This window comes from Lissotriton vulgaris, chromosome 4_1 (assembly GCF_964263255.1).
Source record: "Lissotriton vulgaris chromosome 4_1, aLisVul1.2, whole genome shotgun sequence".
NCBI classification, from domain to species: domain Eukaryota; kingdom Metazoa; phylum Chordata; class Amphibia; order Caudata; family Salamandridae; genus Lissotriton; species Lissotriton vulgaris.
In genome coordinates, this window is record NC_141691.1 from 1401318754 (window position 1) to 1401334320 (window position 15567).

Sequence of the window (15567 nt, forward strand, 5' to 3'; positions counted from 1 at the left end):
ATGATGGGAACAGGGCAAACCAAACTACAAAAGCCAATTCTTACACTGGGAAGGAAACAAGCTCCCGGGGACCGGTTTCTGGCATTACAGCCGTCTTCGGCCCGGTTTGCTTGAATCCTGATGGTGCAATGAGCAAGGGTCTCACATCTGAGAATACCCTTCCACGCTTAGGGTGGACAAAAATATTTACAACAAGGGGTGGTGAGGGACAGAGTCTCTGAATTAAGCAGAAAGCTCTCACCCAGTCAAGAGATCAGGGCTAGATCCAACACCGTTTTTTAGCTCACTGCACCATCCCAGTTTCAGAACCTGGCTGTATGCAAATTAGTCTGTTCCTGTCCCAGTGCATGATGGGAACAGGGCAAACCAAACTACAAAAGCCAATTCTTACACTGGGAAGGAAACAAGCTCCCGGGGACCGGTTTCTGGCATTACAGCCGTCTTCGGCCCGGTTTGCTTGAATCCTGATGGTGCAATGAGCAAGGGTCTCACATCTGAGAATACCCTTCCACACTTAGGGTGGACAAAAATATTTACAACAAGGGGTGGTGAGGGACAGAGTCTCTGAATTAAGCAGAAAGCTCTCACCCAGTCAAGAGATCAGGGCTAGATCCAACACCGTTTTTTAGCTCACTGCACCATCCCAGTTTCAGAACCTGGCTGTATGCAAATTAGTCTGTTCCTGTCCCAGTGCATGATGGGAACAGGGCAAACCAAACTACAAAAGCCAATTCTTGCCGGGCCGAAGAAGGCTGAAATGCCAGAAACCGGTCCCCGGTAGCTTGTCTCCTTTCTGGTGAAGAATTGGCTTGGTAGTTTAGTCTGCCCTGTTCCCATGATGCACTGGGCCAGGGACAGACTGATTTGCATATAGCCAGGTTCTGAGCTGGGATGGGGCAGTGAGATAAATAACGGTGATGGATCAAGCCCTGATCTTTGGACTGGGTAAGAGTGGTCTGTTTAACTCAGACACTCTGTTCATCACCACCCCCTTTTCTAAATCGTAAGATTAACCTGTAGCACGGACTGACAAAGGATTTGAGCCTTATGTTTTTTACTATTAAGACCTCGACGAAGTCGAGTAGGTAGGCATGACTTTTTAATACTGCATGTTTTTGGGGCACTTACAGGCATAGAGATGTTTTAGAGATTTGGTTTTACTGATGCACATACGTTTCAAGGTACTTCAGAAGTAAGGAATATAGTTTATGTTAAGGGGGTTAGAAGCCAAGTTAGACTTTTTTTGGGGTGCATGTTTTGCCCTCTTAGTAGTTGGTAAGGCACACCTAAGAAGGATTCCATCAGATATATCTGTCTGAAACTTCGTAAATATTGGTAATTTTGAGGGCAGTATTTAGTTGTAGGTTTATTTAAGTACATTTCCTTAAAAAATAATACTAGGATTGGTCAATAATAGTATTTTTTTTATTTGTTCAGTTCCGAGTTTCCAGCACACGTCCTTCCCCCTCCAAGTAAACCATAGACTGCACTGTTTTGCTACCCAGAGTCATGTCCTAAAGGAATACTTGGTCCCCAGTTTGAGGATTTGTGGTACCGCGGCCCAAGCCACCACAAGTGAAAGATACCAGGAGTCTAGTAACTCACTGGCACATTTCAAACCGGATCTCCTACATCTACGTACACGTAATTTACCTTTCCTGTGCCTTAAAATATACAACCAGGCAGGATACGAGCTTCTGTGTTCTAAAAGATGAGGTTTATGTTGTGGTTTACATTAGACTGGTTATTAAATATATGCGACAAAAGCCATTTCAAGGAACCATTTGTGGCTTATGGGTGCTAATGAGTAGTTCAACTGATCCGCGATTTAATCTGGAATAAAGGCAGACACTGGATAGCATTATGGAAATTATATGTACCTACCTGCAAGGGTGGGCTGGCTGTCCCAAACATGGAGCTGTACCATCTAGCAGCACAGCTACAGTGGGCAACACGATGGCTAGCAGGCATAGGATTAGAAGATACAGCAACCATGGTCCCAAACTCAGATTTATCATGTATTCCACCCTAACACTCTACTCCCATGCCCCTCCCAAATTCATTTACAACTGACACACAAATGCTAGAAGAGAAGTCTATACCTAACTAGGGAAGTGATCCCCGATACCCCATCCCTACTGCTTGCAGGAACGCCTAGAGGAGGAACAGGCACTTCAGACAAGGCACTTAGATGTTGGCGTGAGGCAGGACTAGCAACACTCAGTGACCTATATAGTGACGGTGCCCTGCTATCTTTTGAGACACTAACAAGATTATGATCTACCCGCAGGTCAATTTCTTCTCTATAGCTCTATTCTGCGGTCACTTGCATTGGCATGGGGAGACTTAACGACAGAACCAAAAATGCACCTTTTAATGCAATACCTACTAATGCAATACCTACACATAATGGGGCAAAGAGAACAGTGCATTGGCTGGCAGAAGCGTTACTTACCCACACGTTAAAGCCCAGGTCAACTCTTCGAGAACGCTGGGAAACAGACAGAGGACATCCTTGGATGGAGAAAGAATGGGGCGACATTCTAGCCAGCTCCACACACATACCGAGAAGCTCTGCATTCAAATTCATACAAACCTACATAACGCAGAGGGCATACCTTTCACCTGACAAAATAGATACTTTAACATTGCCACCTCAGGATGCCCACGATGCCAACAGGTAGAAGCGGATCTCCTTCATATGTTATGGTCCTGCACTTCTCTCCGCAATTATTGACACACAATACACGCAGCACTTACAAGTTGCACTGAGGAGACGCTGTCATATACGTGGGAAGTCTGCATCCTAGGCCTATACCCCAGAACGAAAAAAAAAACAAAGTCAACCCTAGATTTAGGGATTTGGGGCGGATTGTTGCTAAGCACCTCATAACCAAACGATGGAAACACACTACCCCTCCAGTAGTAGACCATTGGAGAAAGTCCCTCTTGGTGTGGGCTCTACAGAGAGCACAACACTACACAAGGAAGAAACCGCGGGCTACACAAATACCCAATAGCATAATATTGGGACACGATCTTTACTGACTTGAAACATGGTAATGGGGAAGATAGTGATACTTTCTCACAGGACGCTCATGAAAGTAATGAGACTACCCAGTTGTAGACATATGACACCTCCGCAGCTAGAACCAGTATTGGACCCCCACCGACACACTATTTGCACTCATTTAATATATGCAATACCTTAGCCATTTACCCAACACCTGATGTATTAAGTCCCTAGTTGCATGAAAGCATTTCTGACTTGTTCCAGCAAGCCAAAAGCTGTTCAGGCCCACGTAACGGATACCCTGCCCCAGCTGTAATACGTTAAGGATGACAATCTTTGGTAGTTAATTTAAGTTAAAAATATAAACGGACATATCTAGCTTGCATTCCTAATTGTCCATATGATTGAGAATGGGAGTGACCCCTCGTGGACCATACAATTTCTATTTATACAGGATAGGGAACGCAGTGATGCTTATAACCATCAGGACCACAACCATGCTCTATACTAGAATGAGCTGCGGGGGCATATTCGTTCAGGACTTACACAGCACAATGAAAAATATTGGTCGCTAAGTACAAATGTGTAACTCATTATGATGTAAGATCACTTCCCCTGGCATGTTTTGTTACAAATATTATACTGGAAAACAATACCTTGTGATCTCTAATATACTGTTGGAAAATGTATGTCAATCTGTTATCCCAAAAGACCCATGTATCCCTGTAATACGCTATAATCGTTTATGAAAAAATGCAATAAAGATATCTAAAAAAAATTTTTTTTAAAGGGTGCTAATGAGTAGTTGCCTGCTTATATTGGGTCCAATGTTGCTGCTCTTTTTTTCACTCAATAGAAATGACTGAAACATAAAAATAAACTACTACTTTAAATTATTTAAATACTTACCTTTTAGTCCGTTTTAGTCAAAGCATGTTTTTCAAATTTGTAATTCACTGGGTAGGTTTCTTTTGGAAAGTATTGAGCAGCTTGGCTTTTCACCCTATTAAATCTGCCCAGTCTACCATTGTTTATGAGAAGAACTGCATTTGTATGCTCAGATAATACTCGAAATAAGGGTATGTTGTAGACCACCTACACTTAGGATATGGATTATAGACTGCTTCAAAGGAAAAAATGAGAATGGGCCTCATTCCTAGAATTATGTTTCATTTGTTCATTTTATGGAGGTTTAGGACAGAAAGATGTTCGTGCAAAAATGATTATTTCTAGTTCCCAATAAGACTGGTAAAAAAGAAGAGGTAAGCAGTCCAGTAGTCCTTTGCAGCTGAAAACCCGGGATTCAGATTGTAGAGCACCAGATTTTTTTTGTGGGGGAAAGGGGGGTGGGGAGACGTAAACAGCGAAGTCATGGGGGAGCAGGTGTTCGGCTAGACATAAAAAATGGGGCAGAACAACTCTTGTGGGGTGGAAGGCAAACCCAGAAAGAGTGATGGGGCTGGGATGTCAGGAGGAACAAGCAGGCAGGGGAAAAACCAAGGAAAGATATGCACTGTCCATGGAGTGTGGAAAAGAAAAACAAAAAATGTGACCCTCAAATCAGCAGTGAAAGGATACAACTCATGCTATCAGGACACAGACACCAAAAGGCTCCTGGGTGGGATAAACACACTAAAAGGGAGAACGGCCAGAGACTAGAAACAGACAACAAAGACATACTATCATGGGCAAGAGGCAGACCTAGAAACCACTCTAAGTATATGAAATGTACTTGACACAACGAGGCTGCATGCCTGAAGACCTAAAAAAAAAAAGGTAGAGCATATCCTCTGGTCGATTATTCCCAGCTGTAATGAATAACATTCTATCATAGTGGGTAATCCAGACAAGTGTTCACAAGCATCGGTTAGAAACATTGATATATACTTAATTCATTTCATCTCAAAGCTTTATGTCGTCCTCTCCTGCACTAGAGAAATGTTTCGATTAATGTTGATTTTGCATTATGTGGCCTCTCTGAATTGGACAAACACTGTTCCCTGCCAGCTATAGAAAACAATGTAAAGAAAATCTAGCCATGTAACTTTTGACTGAGCTTTTTTCACATCAGGTCTTTAAATGCACTGACACTGTAGGCGTCCAACTGGACCACGACGTCTGCCAATTGTTTTTATTGTGCTGAATGAATTACATCATTGCGAGTGAAGAGTTGAATGCTCTAAAACAGTGCTCTGGGTTACGTCAATTGTTTGTCCAACTTTAGTTTTACATATATCTGCTCAATAAAATGCTTTGGGTATTGTTATGCCCTTATATACTCTCAACCCTCCCTTCAACAAACAGCCTTTAAAATTCTTCAACAAAGAGGCAACATTGCTTCACTGTTCTGGGTTCATGTGTTTGCATCTTTTTATTTGGTTTTTCTAACTAGATTTACTGTAAAAGAAATGGCCAGATAATGAGCTACCATCACCCAACCACCATGCCCCATTTTCAAAAATGATGATCTCATCTCTTGTTGTCCAATCTACCGCGTCAGATTTAGTACTATTTAGATGCATCTCTCTCTCTAACCACACAAATAAAAAACAAGGATTGGCATAGCCAATAGGTCTCGCCTTTGGGACCTTATAAGCGTTTCGATATCTAGCACAATATCCTCGTTGCAACAACTTCAAGTGTTGCATGGCTAAACACTTAAGGTCCCAAAGGCGAGACCTATTGGCTATGCCAGTGCTTGTTTTTTAACGTGTGGGAAAATATTTTTTACTTTTTTGAAGAGATTCCATTTGGAAGAAGAGTGAGTGAATGAATATATACTGCTTACTCAATAGAATGGTTAAATGTTTACAAAATGCGAGTATGCTTCCCTAAAAGGGACACCTAGTGCAGCATTCAAGAGCTCTAGGGAATGAGCTTGAAGGGCAGACTCGAGGTGCACAAAAAGACCTGGTCCTTCCTATGGCAGGAGGGGTGCACTGCCGCCCGAGGATGCCACAGCTGGGATCCACTGAAGATCTGACATCACATATAGGTTTCAAAACCGTCAATCGCAATGATAATCAACATATCTGCTGACCAGCAAATGTATTAATGCCCGAAATGTTTGCCATGACTTTCAAGGCGCTGTGCAGGTTTCAGAGGCTTGCTGGTGTTTTTTTTCCGCTCTGATTTTTAAGTCCAGTCTTTAAAAATATTCGGAAATGTAGTGAAATCCGATATTTTCCCCCATCTGACACATAATAAAGAAATCAGTTTAAAAGTATTTTAGAGCTGCCTAAATGGAATCCTGGCTGCTCCAGTATAGCAAAACGTAAACAATGGCCGGGATTTTCTATATAAGAAACGTGAAAAAAGGTTTCTGAGACCTGGGTTTCTATGTTATGTTAAACATAACTTGTACAGCGAACGCACACCAAAGGGTTTCTTGGCGCTGAGGCGCAAGAGCGGTAACACGACTCGAACCCAACCAAAGGAAATGACACTGGCAGAAACGCTTGCCGAAAAAGGTATTTAATTGCCCCTTTGACTGCTGCAGGGGTAATCACATGTAACAAGTGTCAGGGTTAATTGAGCCCTCAGGGCTCTGGCCCCGGAGCCACTGCCCCTGCTGCACTGACGGTAACCTCGCCCCTGCAGCCAGCCTCCCTCTGAAGCCAGTAGGGTTGGGAGTGAGTGAAAGGCATCGCAGGGAGCCGCTCAGAGAGAGCAGGTCCGCGGCTCCGCAGACACAGTGGCACGCCCGTGTTTTGTAAACTTCCACTCTGCTAGTGTTTGGTGCTGGTCTGACGGGCCCCGTCACTCCTCTGTACACACGACGGTGTGCCTGTGTTTACTGACGGTGTGCCTGTGTTTACTGAAAGCACAGGGAGTACAGGCATTTGCAACATTTCACTTGGGTGCCAGCCAGCCCGAACCAGATGCGAGAACCACGTCTGACCCGCGGTACGATTCCGCGCTTCCTTTCATCTACTCGCCAGCTCTCGAGGTCGGAGGGATGAAAGGAGGGTGCAGGCCAGGCCTCATCTGCATATAACACTGCAGTGGGCAGAACTGGGTCCATCCCCGGTGCGGTCGTAAAACAGCCATAACTGGAGTGCAACAGGCCCCTCACATTCATGGGCTCAGGTGTCACTGCCCCTATGCACCAACAAAAGGGCCAGTTGTAGGACTGTGAACCTGCTGCTTCCCCCAAGGAGGGTAGAGTAGGATTTAAAACCCGACTGCAAAAAATCTGTAAAGTATGTACTCTCACACACCACCAACATCAAAAACAAGTCAAAGATGATAATCGGATGAGACTTCCCGCCCTCGTCTGGCGCTAGAAGATCTGTGGGCCCCGTGCCACACGAATGGCTAAGAGCCCGTGCTACATGCGCATGCGGCGGTACGATGTTAAATGTGCGATCATTCTGTAGGATGATGAATTACTTATTATTGTCACCTGTACAAAATGCATCCTGTTTGAGTCATCGCATCTCTCAATGCGAAGAATGGGACTTGAAAGGCAGTTTCAGTTAAGAGGGCTCGTTAGTAAGACACATGGGGTCGCACAGAAGTAACGCGAGATAAACAATCAAAGAATGGTTTAAATTTCCCCTTCCCACGGACGTTGCCGGTGAATAACAAGAACTCCTCTTTTCAGGGGTCTACACCAACCTGCATCCAGAATCAATGCAGAGTTCCTCTGGCGCCTTCACAGTGCCTTCCCCGCTCACCCTCTGCATTACACGGGCAGTGACAGGGGTCTCCATGACAAGCTGGGCTCATGAGGCAGAATGCGGCCCAGTCCCATGTCTCACTTCAGTGGCCCTGTAATAAAACCAACCAGCTGTTTCCATGGCTGGCAATGGACTCTTGTCTTCAGACCATTCATTCCTCCAGGAAGATGCTTACAACAATCATTGGCCATGCGGCACTAAAGCCACGCGGCAGTTAAAGTGGCAGCAGGGGGAGGGAGCATGGGCGATTTCCTTTCGGGAGCGTGTGACCATATGGCGCCGCTCCCGAAAGGAAATCGCCAAGATGTGCACTCATTGCATTGCAAGCAATGCAAAGCGTGCACTTCTTTGCTGAAAAAGCTCTGCCGATGGCATTAGGTCCCCTCCTCTGCAACGCATGCGCGTTGCGTAGGAAGAGACCTAAATAGCATTACAATTCTTTGCATTTTCTGTTTGTTAAATAGTTAAATGTAGCTAGCAAACAATTTAACTTAAATAAAGGAGGGACAAAGCTTACCTTTTGCAATTTCCCATTCCTTAATTGTTGCAAGAAAACTGGAGATTTCTTTATCCAGTCTCGTTTGGCATGAATGCGCTTTCTGTAAATAAAATAAAATATATCCTAACCATTTTTAAATATATATTTGTATATACTAGTCTGTAAACTTGCCGTCATTTTGCACAGGACGAGAGCTGTCTTTTCAGACAACACAAAGAGATGCAAGAGTTCTCAAGTCAGTCAATAAAAACACTTTCATAATGACTTCATAGTCCAGCAACTATTATATTCAATGTGCCACAAACAAGGAATATCTGTTTCTAGGGAGGCAAACATGATTGAGGTCCAGAACCATGCCACATTATCGAAATAACAACATTATATGTGCTCACTATAAATCTACAAAGGAATTATTTACATAGTCAATGATAAACTGTGGCTTCAGTTCTTTAGCTATACAGGGCCAGCAATGTAACCTCTCCTCTATTGCTTGGTAAAAGGAGAGTAAACTCAGAACACATTAGGTACCGCCACTAGTGTTCATGAGACAGACCAACATGGGTTGCAGAAATTGTAATGTCTGCCTAAAGAATACAGAGATATTTTGGGACCCTATGTGGGAGACGAATTAATATGGAAGAACAATGACCTAAATTGTGCAGTCCTTCGTGCTCCTCATCACCTTGAGAACCACCAACTGGTAGACAGCATTCCCTTCTCAGATAGACTGGGGGTTTCAGCAACGACCTACAGTTGACTGTTAGAACTGACTCCCTTATACCCACCTGGGTTGCACTTTAAACAGGGTTGCTGTGATCTTCGACCTAAGGCTTCTAGATGCTGGATAAGCTAGCTGTTAGTCCCCTATGGGGATTGGTGCAACCCCCAGGACTAGGTAGCGGCTACCACTCACCAAAGGTGTGCGCTGTTCCTAGGGGGTGTTACTAGCACGTTGTTAGATTCCAGTTCTTACCCTGAATTCTTCCGGTTGTGTTTTAGCCAACAAGGATCAAAGATACAACTGACCTTTCAGAAATCAGGGGGTGGGGGGGGATTTCCCATGAAAAACACTGCGAGTAGCTTTTAAAAACATTGTGCTTCCCTGCCGCACTCCAGGACACCTCATGAGTCTCATCAAGTCTAGCAGTTCAATATATGCAAATTCCTCAACATATCCGACTCGTACAGGCAACCTACAGGCATACCATACATTCTCCTAGCAAATTACAAACAATAAAGCATACTGACAATTAGTTCATCCATATTCCACAAGCTTTGGCAATCTAATTGAAGAACTGCCAGCTACCTCGCCAATCAGAGACACAGAAAGCACTCACCTCCAATAACAGACGTACGTGTGGTCTTCTACAGTATACCATCGCTCCTGTAAGGATGAGCCCACATGTTTCAGACTGTGTGCCTCCACTCTAAGTGTGAATTCAGCACCATCTTGCAGACTTATACATAATAAAGCTGCACATTCTAAGAGTCTATTTACTCAAGATCTCAAGATTATTTGCAAATTTATTGCAAACTATGTCAGGCAGTAGAAGGGTGATCATGCATCTTACACATCTTCTCACTGGCCCTGTTCCATCCAAACAGCACCCAATTCCAAATTACTTACCTTCTGTAATGCTCTTTCTGGTAGATACTATATCTAATTGTAGATTCCTCGCCTTCAGAATAGTCCTTAAGCACCAGACTGGCTCTTAACCTGGTCATAGGAGTGTTCCCGCCTGCCTTATGGTGATGCAGTGAAACTCCGTGATAGCCTCATTAAGCCACGAAAGTAACGAGCCGGAGCCGTATATAAGCCCCGCCCCTACATAGCGATGTCAGTTTATTGCTTGATTCTTGTGCACCCTCAGAAGCAGAGTACAAACAATTGGAGATGCCAGTGTGCAGATCTCAAATTTGGAACCTTTTTGAATGGTCAAGGAGGCAACTCTTTTCACACAAGGAAGGGGGGAAGAGTCAAATATACACTACTCCAGCCTCCCCAATCACAACTGTAACACACACACAGAGGAGGAGCGGGTGAGGTTTAGAGAGGTGGCTCATGCTCTGTGAAAAAATACTGCCCTCACTCACAAAATTGTGACATGCTTCATCATTGGGCTTGCTTCAGTACAGCCCAGCGCAGACCAACACCTGGGGTGGAGCAAAGGGGAGGGGAAGACAATGCAAACATGAAAAATAATACATAGTAATGAATCTAGAATCACCTAAAGAAGTGCAGTGAGGGTTAAAACTAATTCAGTGTTGTCTTTTTGCAAAAATGTATCCCTAGACCCATTGACTAGGGTTAAAAATGTGAAGGATGGTGGTGACAGGAAAGTGTTAGGAGTTCCGTCACCTCTCCTTACGGCCAAATTGTCGACATGTTTCTGCTGCGTGTCAAGTGCCCACAATATTAGGTCACAACTGCACTCCTCAGGACCTTTCTGATCACTGTATCTCGTATTCCCTCTGTACCCAGAATTAGGAATCCCTGGAACCAGTAGTTCTCAAAGGAAGGGACACTCTCAGTAACTCACTGTGGTTAATCTGTGGGTAAATGTGATAAAAAAAGAGTGAAGTCAATTACTCCTGCGTCAGATACCGGCTGTGAAAAACCAACCAGTCTCACTCCAAGTATCCATCCAGCACTCTTAAAACATTCATAATCTGAAATATATACGTCACGTGTGCACCACCTCTATATCCAGGAAGGACATAAAGAGATTGTGCCAGTGAATTATAGGGATGATTTTTCACCACAGGATTCTGAATGACAGACAACTCTGGCTTCGCTCTCGTCTATTTGACGACACTCAAAACCCCTAGGTGGAAAATATCCCCCTAATTCACTGTTACCCATCCATAATTCTACATGTTGTATCAATGAGGTTGCTTTGTGTGTTATTTTTATCATTTAGACTTGCTTTTTCATGATGTGTCTATATTTAAATCTTTAAATCCGAATGCTGGAGCGAAGTCCCTGGCGAAGATGAAACAATATTTAAGTCGTATCACACCAATTAATGTTAATACTCTGCTTAACTCTACAGCTTTGTGTAAATAGAATAGAGAGGAGAAGGATTTCATAGAGAAATTGGATGACAGAAGGGCAGAGACAAAGAAAGTTAAAGAAAGGAGTGAAGGTGGGTTGGAAATAGGAGAAAGAAATGATGAGTGTCAGGACCTTAGCCATTAGTCCGGACAGAAGAAGGGAGAATTGTATTTTGTTCGACAGAAAGAGCAGGTGTAGAGACTGAAGATGGTGGGTTGGACAGATTGTGCAAAACGCTTCCAAGTTAAAGGTGATCACATTTTTTCAGGAAAAGAACCTAGTTTTACAGGAGTCTATTAGGTGTGTAGGAAAAAAATGCTTTATTTTCAGCTCCCAATTGGATTGGTTGTTGCTACCTAGCTTTAGTGGTTCCTAAAGTGCATCATGTAGATGATCTAGACGATAAGGAACTAGAGACTCATGAAAGAGCTAAGCAAGGTGCTGCACAAGTAGTAGGTGATATATTTGCACTATGATTCCTTTCTGTAGGAATAATTTTAAATGATTTGAAGATCAGAAAGCTATCTACCCTGGTAGATCATGTGGCTACTAAAACTGCTGATGCTTTGACTGCATTGGATACTGAGCTTTTGATTATACTTGAAAAGGATTTGCAGAACAGTTTAGCTTTAGATATCTTACTGGAGAAGGAGGGCGGAATCTCCTGCTTGTTATGCTCTCAGCAGTGCTGCACAAACATACCTGATAGAAGTATTCAAACAAATGTCTGACATTTCACAGGAGATGAAGGAGTTGAAAGAGACTGGTACCTGGGAAGCAATAGGGAAAGGATTTTCCGAGATTTATGAGTGGTTTAGTGATATCAGTGGCAGAATATTAAAGAAGATACTAACCCCGGTACTAATCATTATGATTTGTGTAATATGCCTATTTCTTTTTATAAGAGCAGATAAAAATGATTTCTGCAATGGGTGCGTCACAATGGAATAAAGAAAACCAGCTGCCTGAATCGAGAAGGGAAAAAAAAGAAGCATGAAGAAGTGGAACTTGAATACCTCCAAAGTGAAAATTACTGTGAATTAAAGGAATTAGAGGCACCTAGGTGAACGCTGAGAAAAGTACACAACTTCTGTGTTAGGGAAGATTTCAAATTAATGGAGTTGTATTTGTAGTGACTCCAAGAGTCAAGAGTAGGAGGGGGCACTTCAGCACACTTACCTGTGGCGGTAGGGAGCCGCGGGGGGAGCAGCTAGGAAGGACCCTTTGCCAGCCCAGCCGTGAGGGAAACTGCCAACGTGACACAAATTCAGGGACGCTCCGTGAGCGCCAGGAACCACAGTTCCCAGCAGCCCCGGCACCTGGCGCGCTCGTGACGCTCCCGCTGCGCCTGGAGGCGCCACAAGAACGCGGAGCACCGAGCGCGCCTGGGGGCACTTCAGCACACTTACCTGTGGCGGTAGGGAGCCGCGGGGGGAGCAGCCAGGAAGGACCCTTTGCCAGCCCAGCCGTGAGGGAAACGGCCAACGTGACACAAATTCAGGGACGCTCCGTGAGCGCCAGGAACCACAGTTCCCAGCAGCCCCAGCACCTGGCGCGCTCGTGACGCTCCCGCTGCGCCTGGAGGCGCCACAAGAACGCGGAGCACCGAGCGCGCCTGGGGGCACTTCAGCACACTTACCTGTGGCGGTAGGGAGCCGCGGGGGGAGCAGCCAGGAAGGACCCTTTGCCAGCCCAGCCGTGAGCGAAACGGCCAACGTGACACAAATTCAGGGACGCTCCGTGAGCGCCAGGAACCACAGTTCCCAGCAGCCCTGGCACCTGGCGCGCTCGTGACGCTCCCGCTGCGCCTGGAGGCGCCACAAGAACGCGGAGCACCGAGCGCGCCTGGGGGCACTTCAGCACACTTACCTGTGGCGGTAGGGAGCCGCGGGGGGAGCAGCCAGGAAGGACCCTTTGCCAGCCCAGCCGTGAGGGAAACGGCCAACGTGACACAAATTCAGGGACGCTCCGTGAGCGCCAGGAACCACAGTTCCCAGCAGCCCCGGCACCTGGCGCGCTCGTGACGCTCCGGCTGCGCCTGGAGGCGCCACAAGAACGCGGAACACCTCCCGTCCCGCAGGGCGCGCGCGGGACGGCGCCGGGCTAAGCCCGGGCAAAGGGCGGGCCCTCTGTGGCCCTCAGAGGACCTGAGGAGGACGGGGCGGGCCACCCCACTTGGTCCCAACATAAGATGTACCGAGTCATTATACCCTATACATAACTATGCTCCATTGTCCTGTGTCATAATCGGGCCCTACGTTGTCCTCCCATGATGTCTATGTGGGAAGAGCTCAATGCCGTGTGCGGCACAAACTATGTCCCTGATGTATTAACCCCCCCCAGAGAGGGGAAAGCCTATGATCTCATAAACTGTACCACCCAGGCTGTACCTGTATCCCCTGATTTGATCCTGTTGAACAATGAGGAAACTCCATTAAATGTCGATCTAATGTGTTGCAGCCCCTCATCCTTCCCTGCCAATCCAACTATATTAATGCCATATAATGCAGGGACTACATTAAATAATCCTGTTCCCCCCCTTCAATCGACCCTATTGGCCCAATTCGAGCGTTTGTTGGATGCCGCTTTGTTACCCCTGGTCACTAAAATCAAGGAGTTGGGAGACAGGTTGACCAGCGTTGAACAAATAGTAAAAAGGTCTTACCCACCTACTGTTAAATCCGCTGTTTCCCCACGTTCCACGCTCTCAACAAACCCTGACATGCCTATTTCCATTGAACACAGGAAAGCACGTACAATTGAATCTGCCCTGAGCATACCCTTCCCAGGGGGCCGAAATAACACCCTTAAGCCTACCAGTGCCCCTTTTAAAGCCCCTAGATATCCTCAGGTAAGAAGGCAACGAATTAATTTACCCCCTGAAGCCGCCCCCTACGTGGCCGTTCTTTCCGGGGTGCCTGAACTTGGTCAGGGCACTCACGAAACAAGCAAGGAACTGCTAAATAAGACCATCTTTTGGCTTAACAACAACAGACCGCTGCCGCCCGCCTTAGATGGCGGAATTTTGAGCGTCAGGAGGGTGGGGTGGTTAGGCAGATTGCCTAAAAACATTTCGGGAGACCTTATATTAATCAGATTCAAACACAGGAACATTGTCCCCTATTTAAGACTTTCCCAACCAAAATCTGGAGATGGCCCTATTTCTACTTGGGACTTGTTTGATTTTTACCCGGGCCCCGGAGTAATGAAATGATGTTTTTAAATGCTGTTTTTAATTGATTCCTTAAACAGTGTGTTTCTATTAATTCCTAAAGTAATTGATGATTTTTAAATTGAAATTCTATGTTTTTCTCTTTCTATGATCTTGTTTTTAAAATACCGGATAATAATGTACGCTTATATGATATTTCTCTGTTGAATATCGAATAAAGCTTATTTTGAACCTTTGAGTAGGAGGTTTCATATTAAATGTTTAACATTATATAAACAATAACATGTAAAAGACACAAATGTTATTAATATAATGCAGGGCTATGTTTAGAATGGCTAATGTTGGTTGGCATCTTTCGTTGAGACATACATTTTATTTCTAGGTGATTGTAAAGTTCAAATTTACAAATACAATATTCTTTGGCTTTCCTTCCCATGGGAAATATTTTGTTTGATGTGATAATCAAAGAATGTTACAACTGGTTGCAAGAATACATCTGCAGAGTACAAGCTTGTCCCATGTACCTTGGTTTATGTTTTGTTACAGATACATTTAACTTTGAAGGACACTGAGCAGCATTGTGGAAGATCCTGATAGACTAATGAGATGATGATTGTATTATTTCATTCTAACCGGACTGGATCGTTTTATTGAGACTATGTGCAGGTGTAGCAAATGTTAGAATTGTGTGATTTAAGCTAGTGCAAAGCAGATTTAAGTCTACAATGCTTATAGAATGCTTATTGTACCCCCTTTATCAGAGAACTATCTTAACTGTTAATTGAGGCAACTTTATTACAGTTCGTCCTCTTATTTACATCACTGATTGATTTGAACTTCATATTAACTAATGCATTTTTCGGGCTCACAAAGCGAAGAGCCCTTTTGTAGGGTTTTAAAAAACGACCTGGAAATTCCTCACGCTCGTGCGTGTGATTTTCCATTTGTGGCCTGCTATTGGTCTTTCACTGCTTGCTGTATATTGTAAAGTAGACACCAATAGGCCAGTGGCGGGCGCATAGCTCCGCCCCATGCCTATTGGTGTCTATTACGCGCATTTCTGGCATATGCATTCAATTATCGCAACCACACATGGGCGCGATAATTGAAAGCATATGCTTTGCTGTGGCCTGCGTGCGCAGCATT

The 15567-nt window shown here is 44.7% G+C and overlaps 1 protein-coding gene across 1 annotated transcript in view; it reads right to left on the reverse strand.

The window, feature by feature from the left end:
* OSBPL1A (oxysterol binding protein like 1A) overlaps nucleotides 1-15567 on the reverse strand; it is a 2145795-nt gene that overhangs the window by 1347931 nt on the left and 782297 nt on the right. The window contains exon 14 of the mRNA XM_086965647.1: nucleotides 8213-8294. Within this exon, the coding sequence (XP_086821773.1) occupies nucleotides 8213-8294 (82 nt within the window). The remainder of the gene's footprint in view (nucleotides 1-8212; nucleotides 8295-15567) is intronic.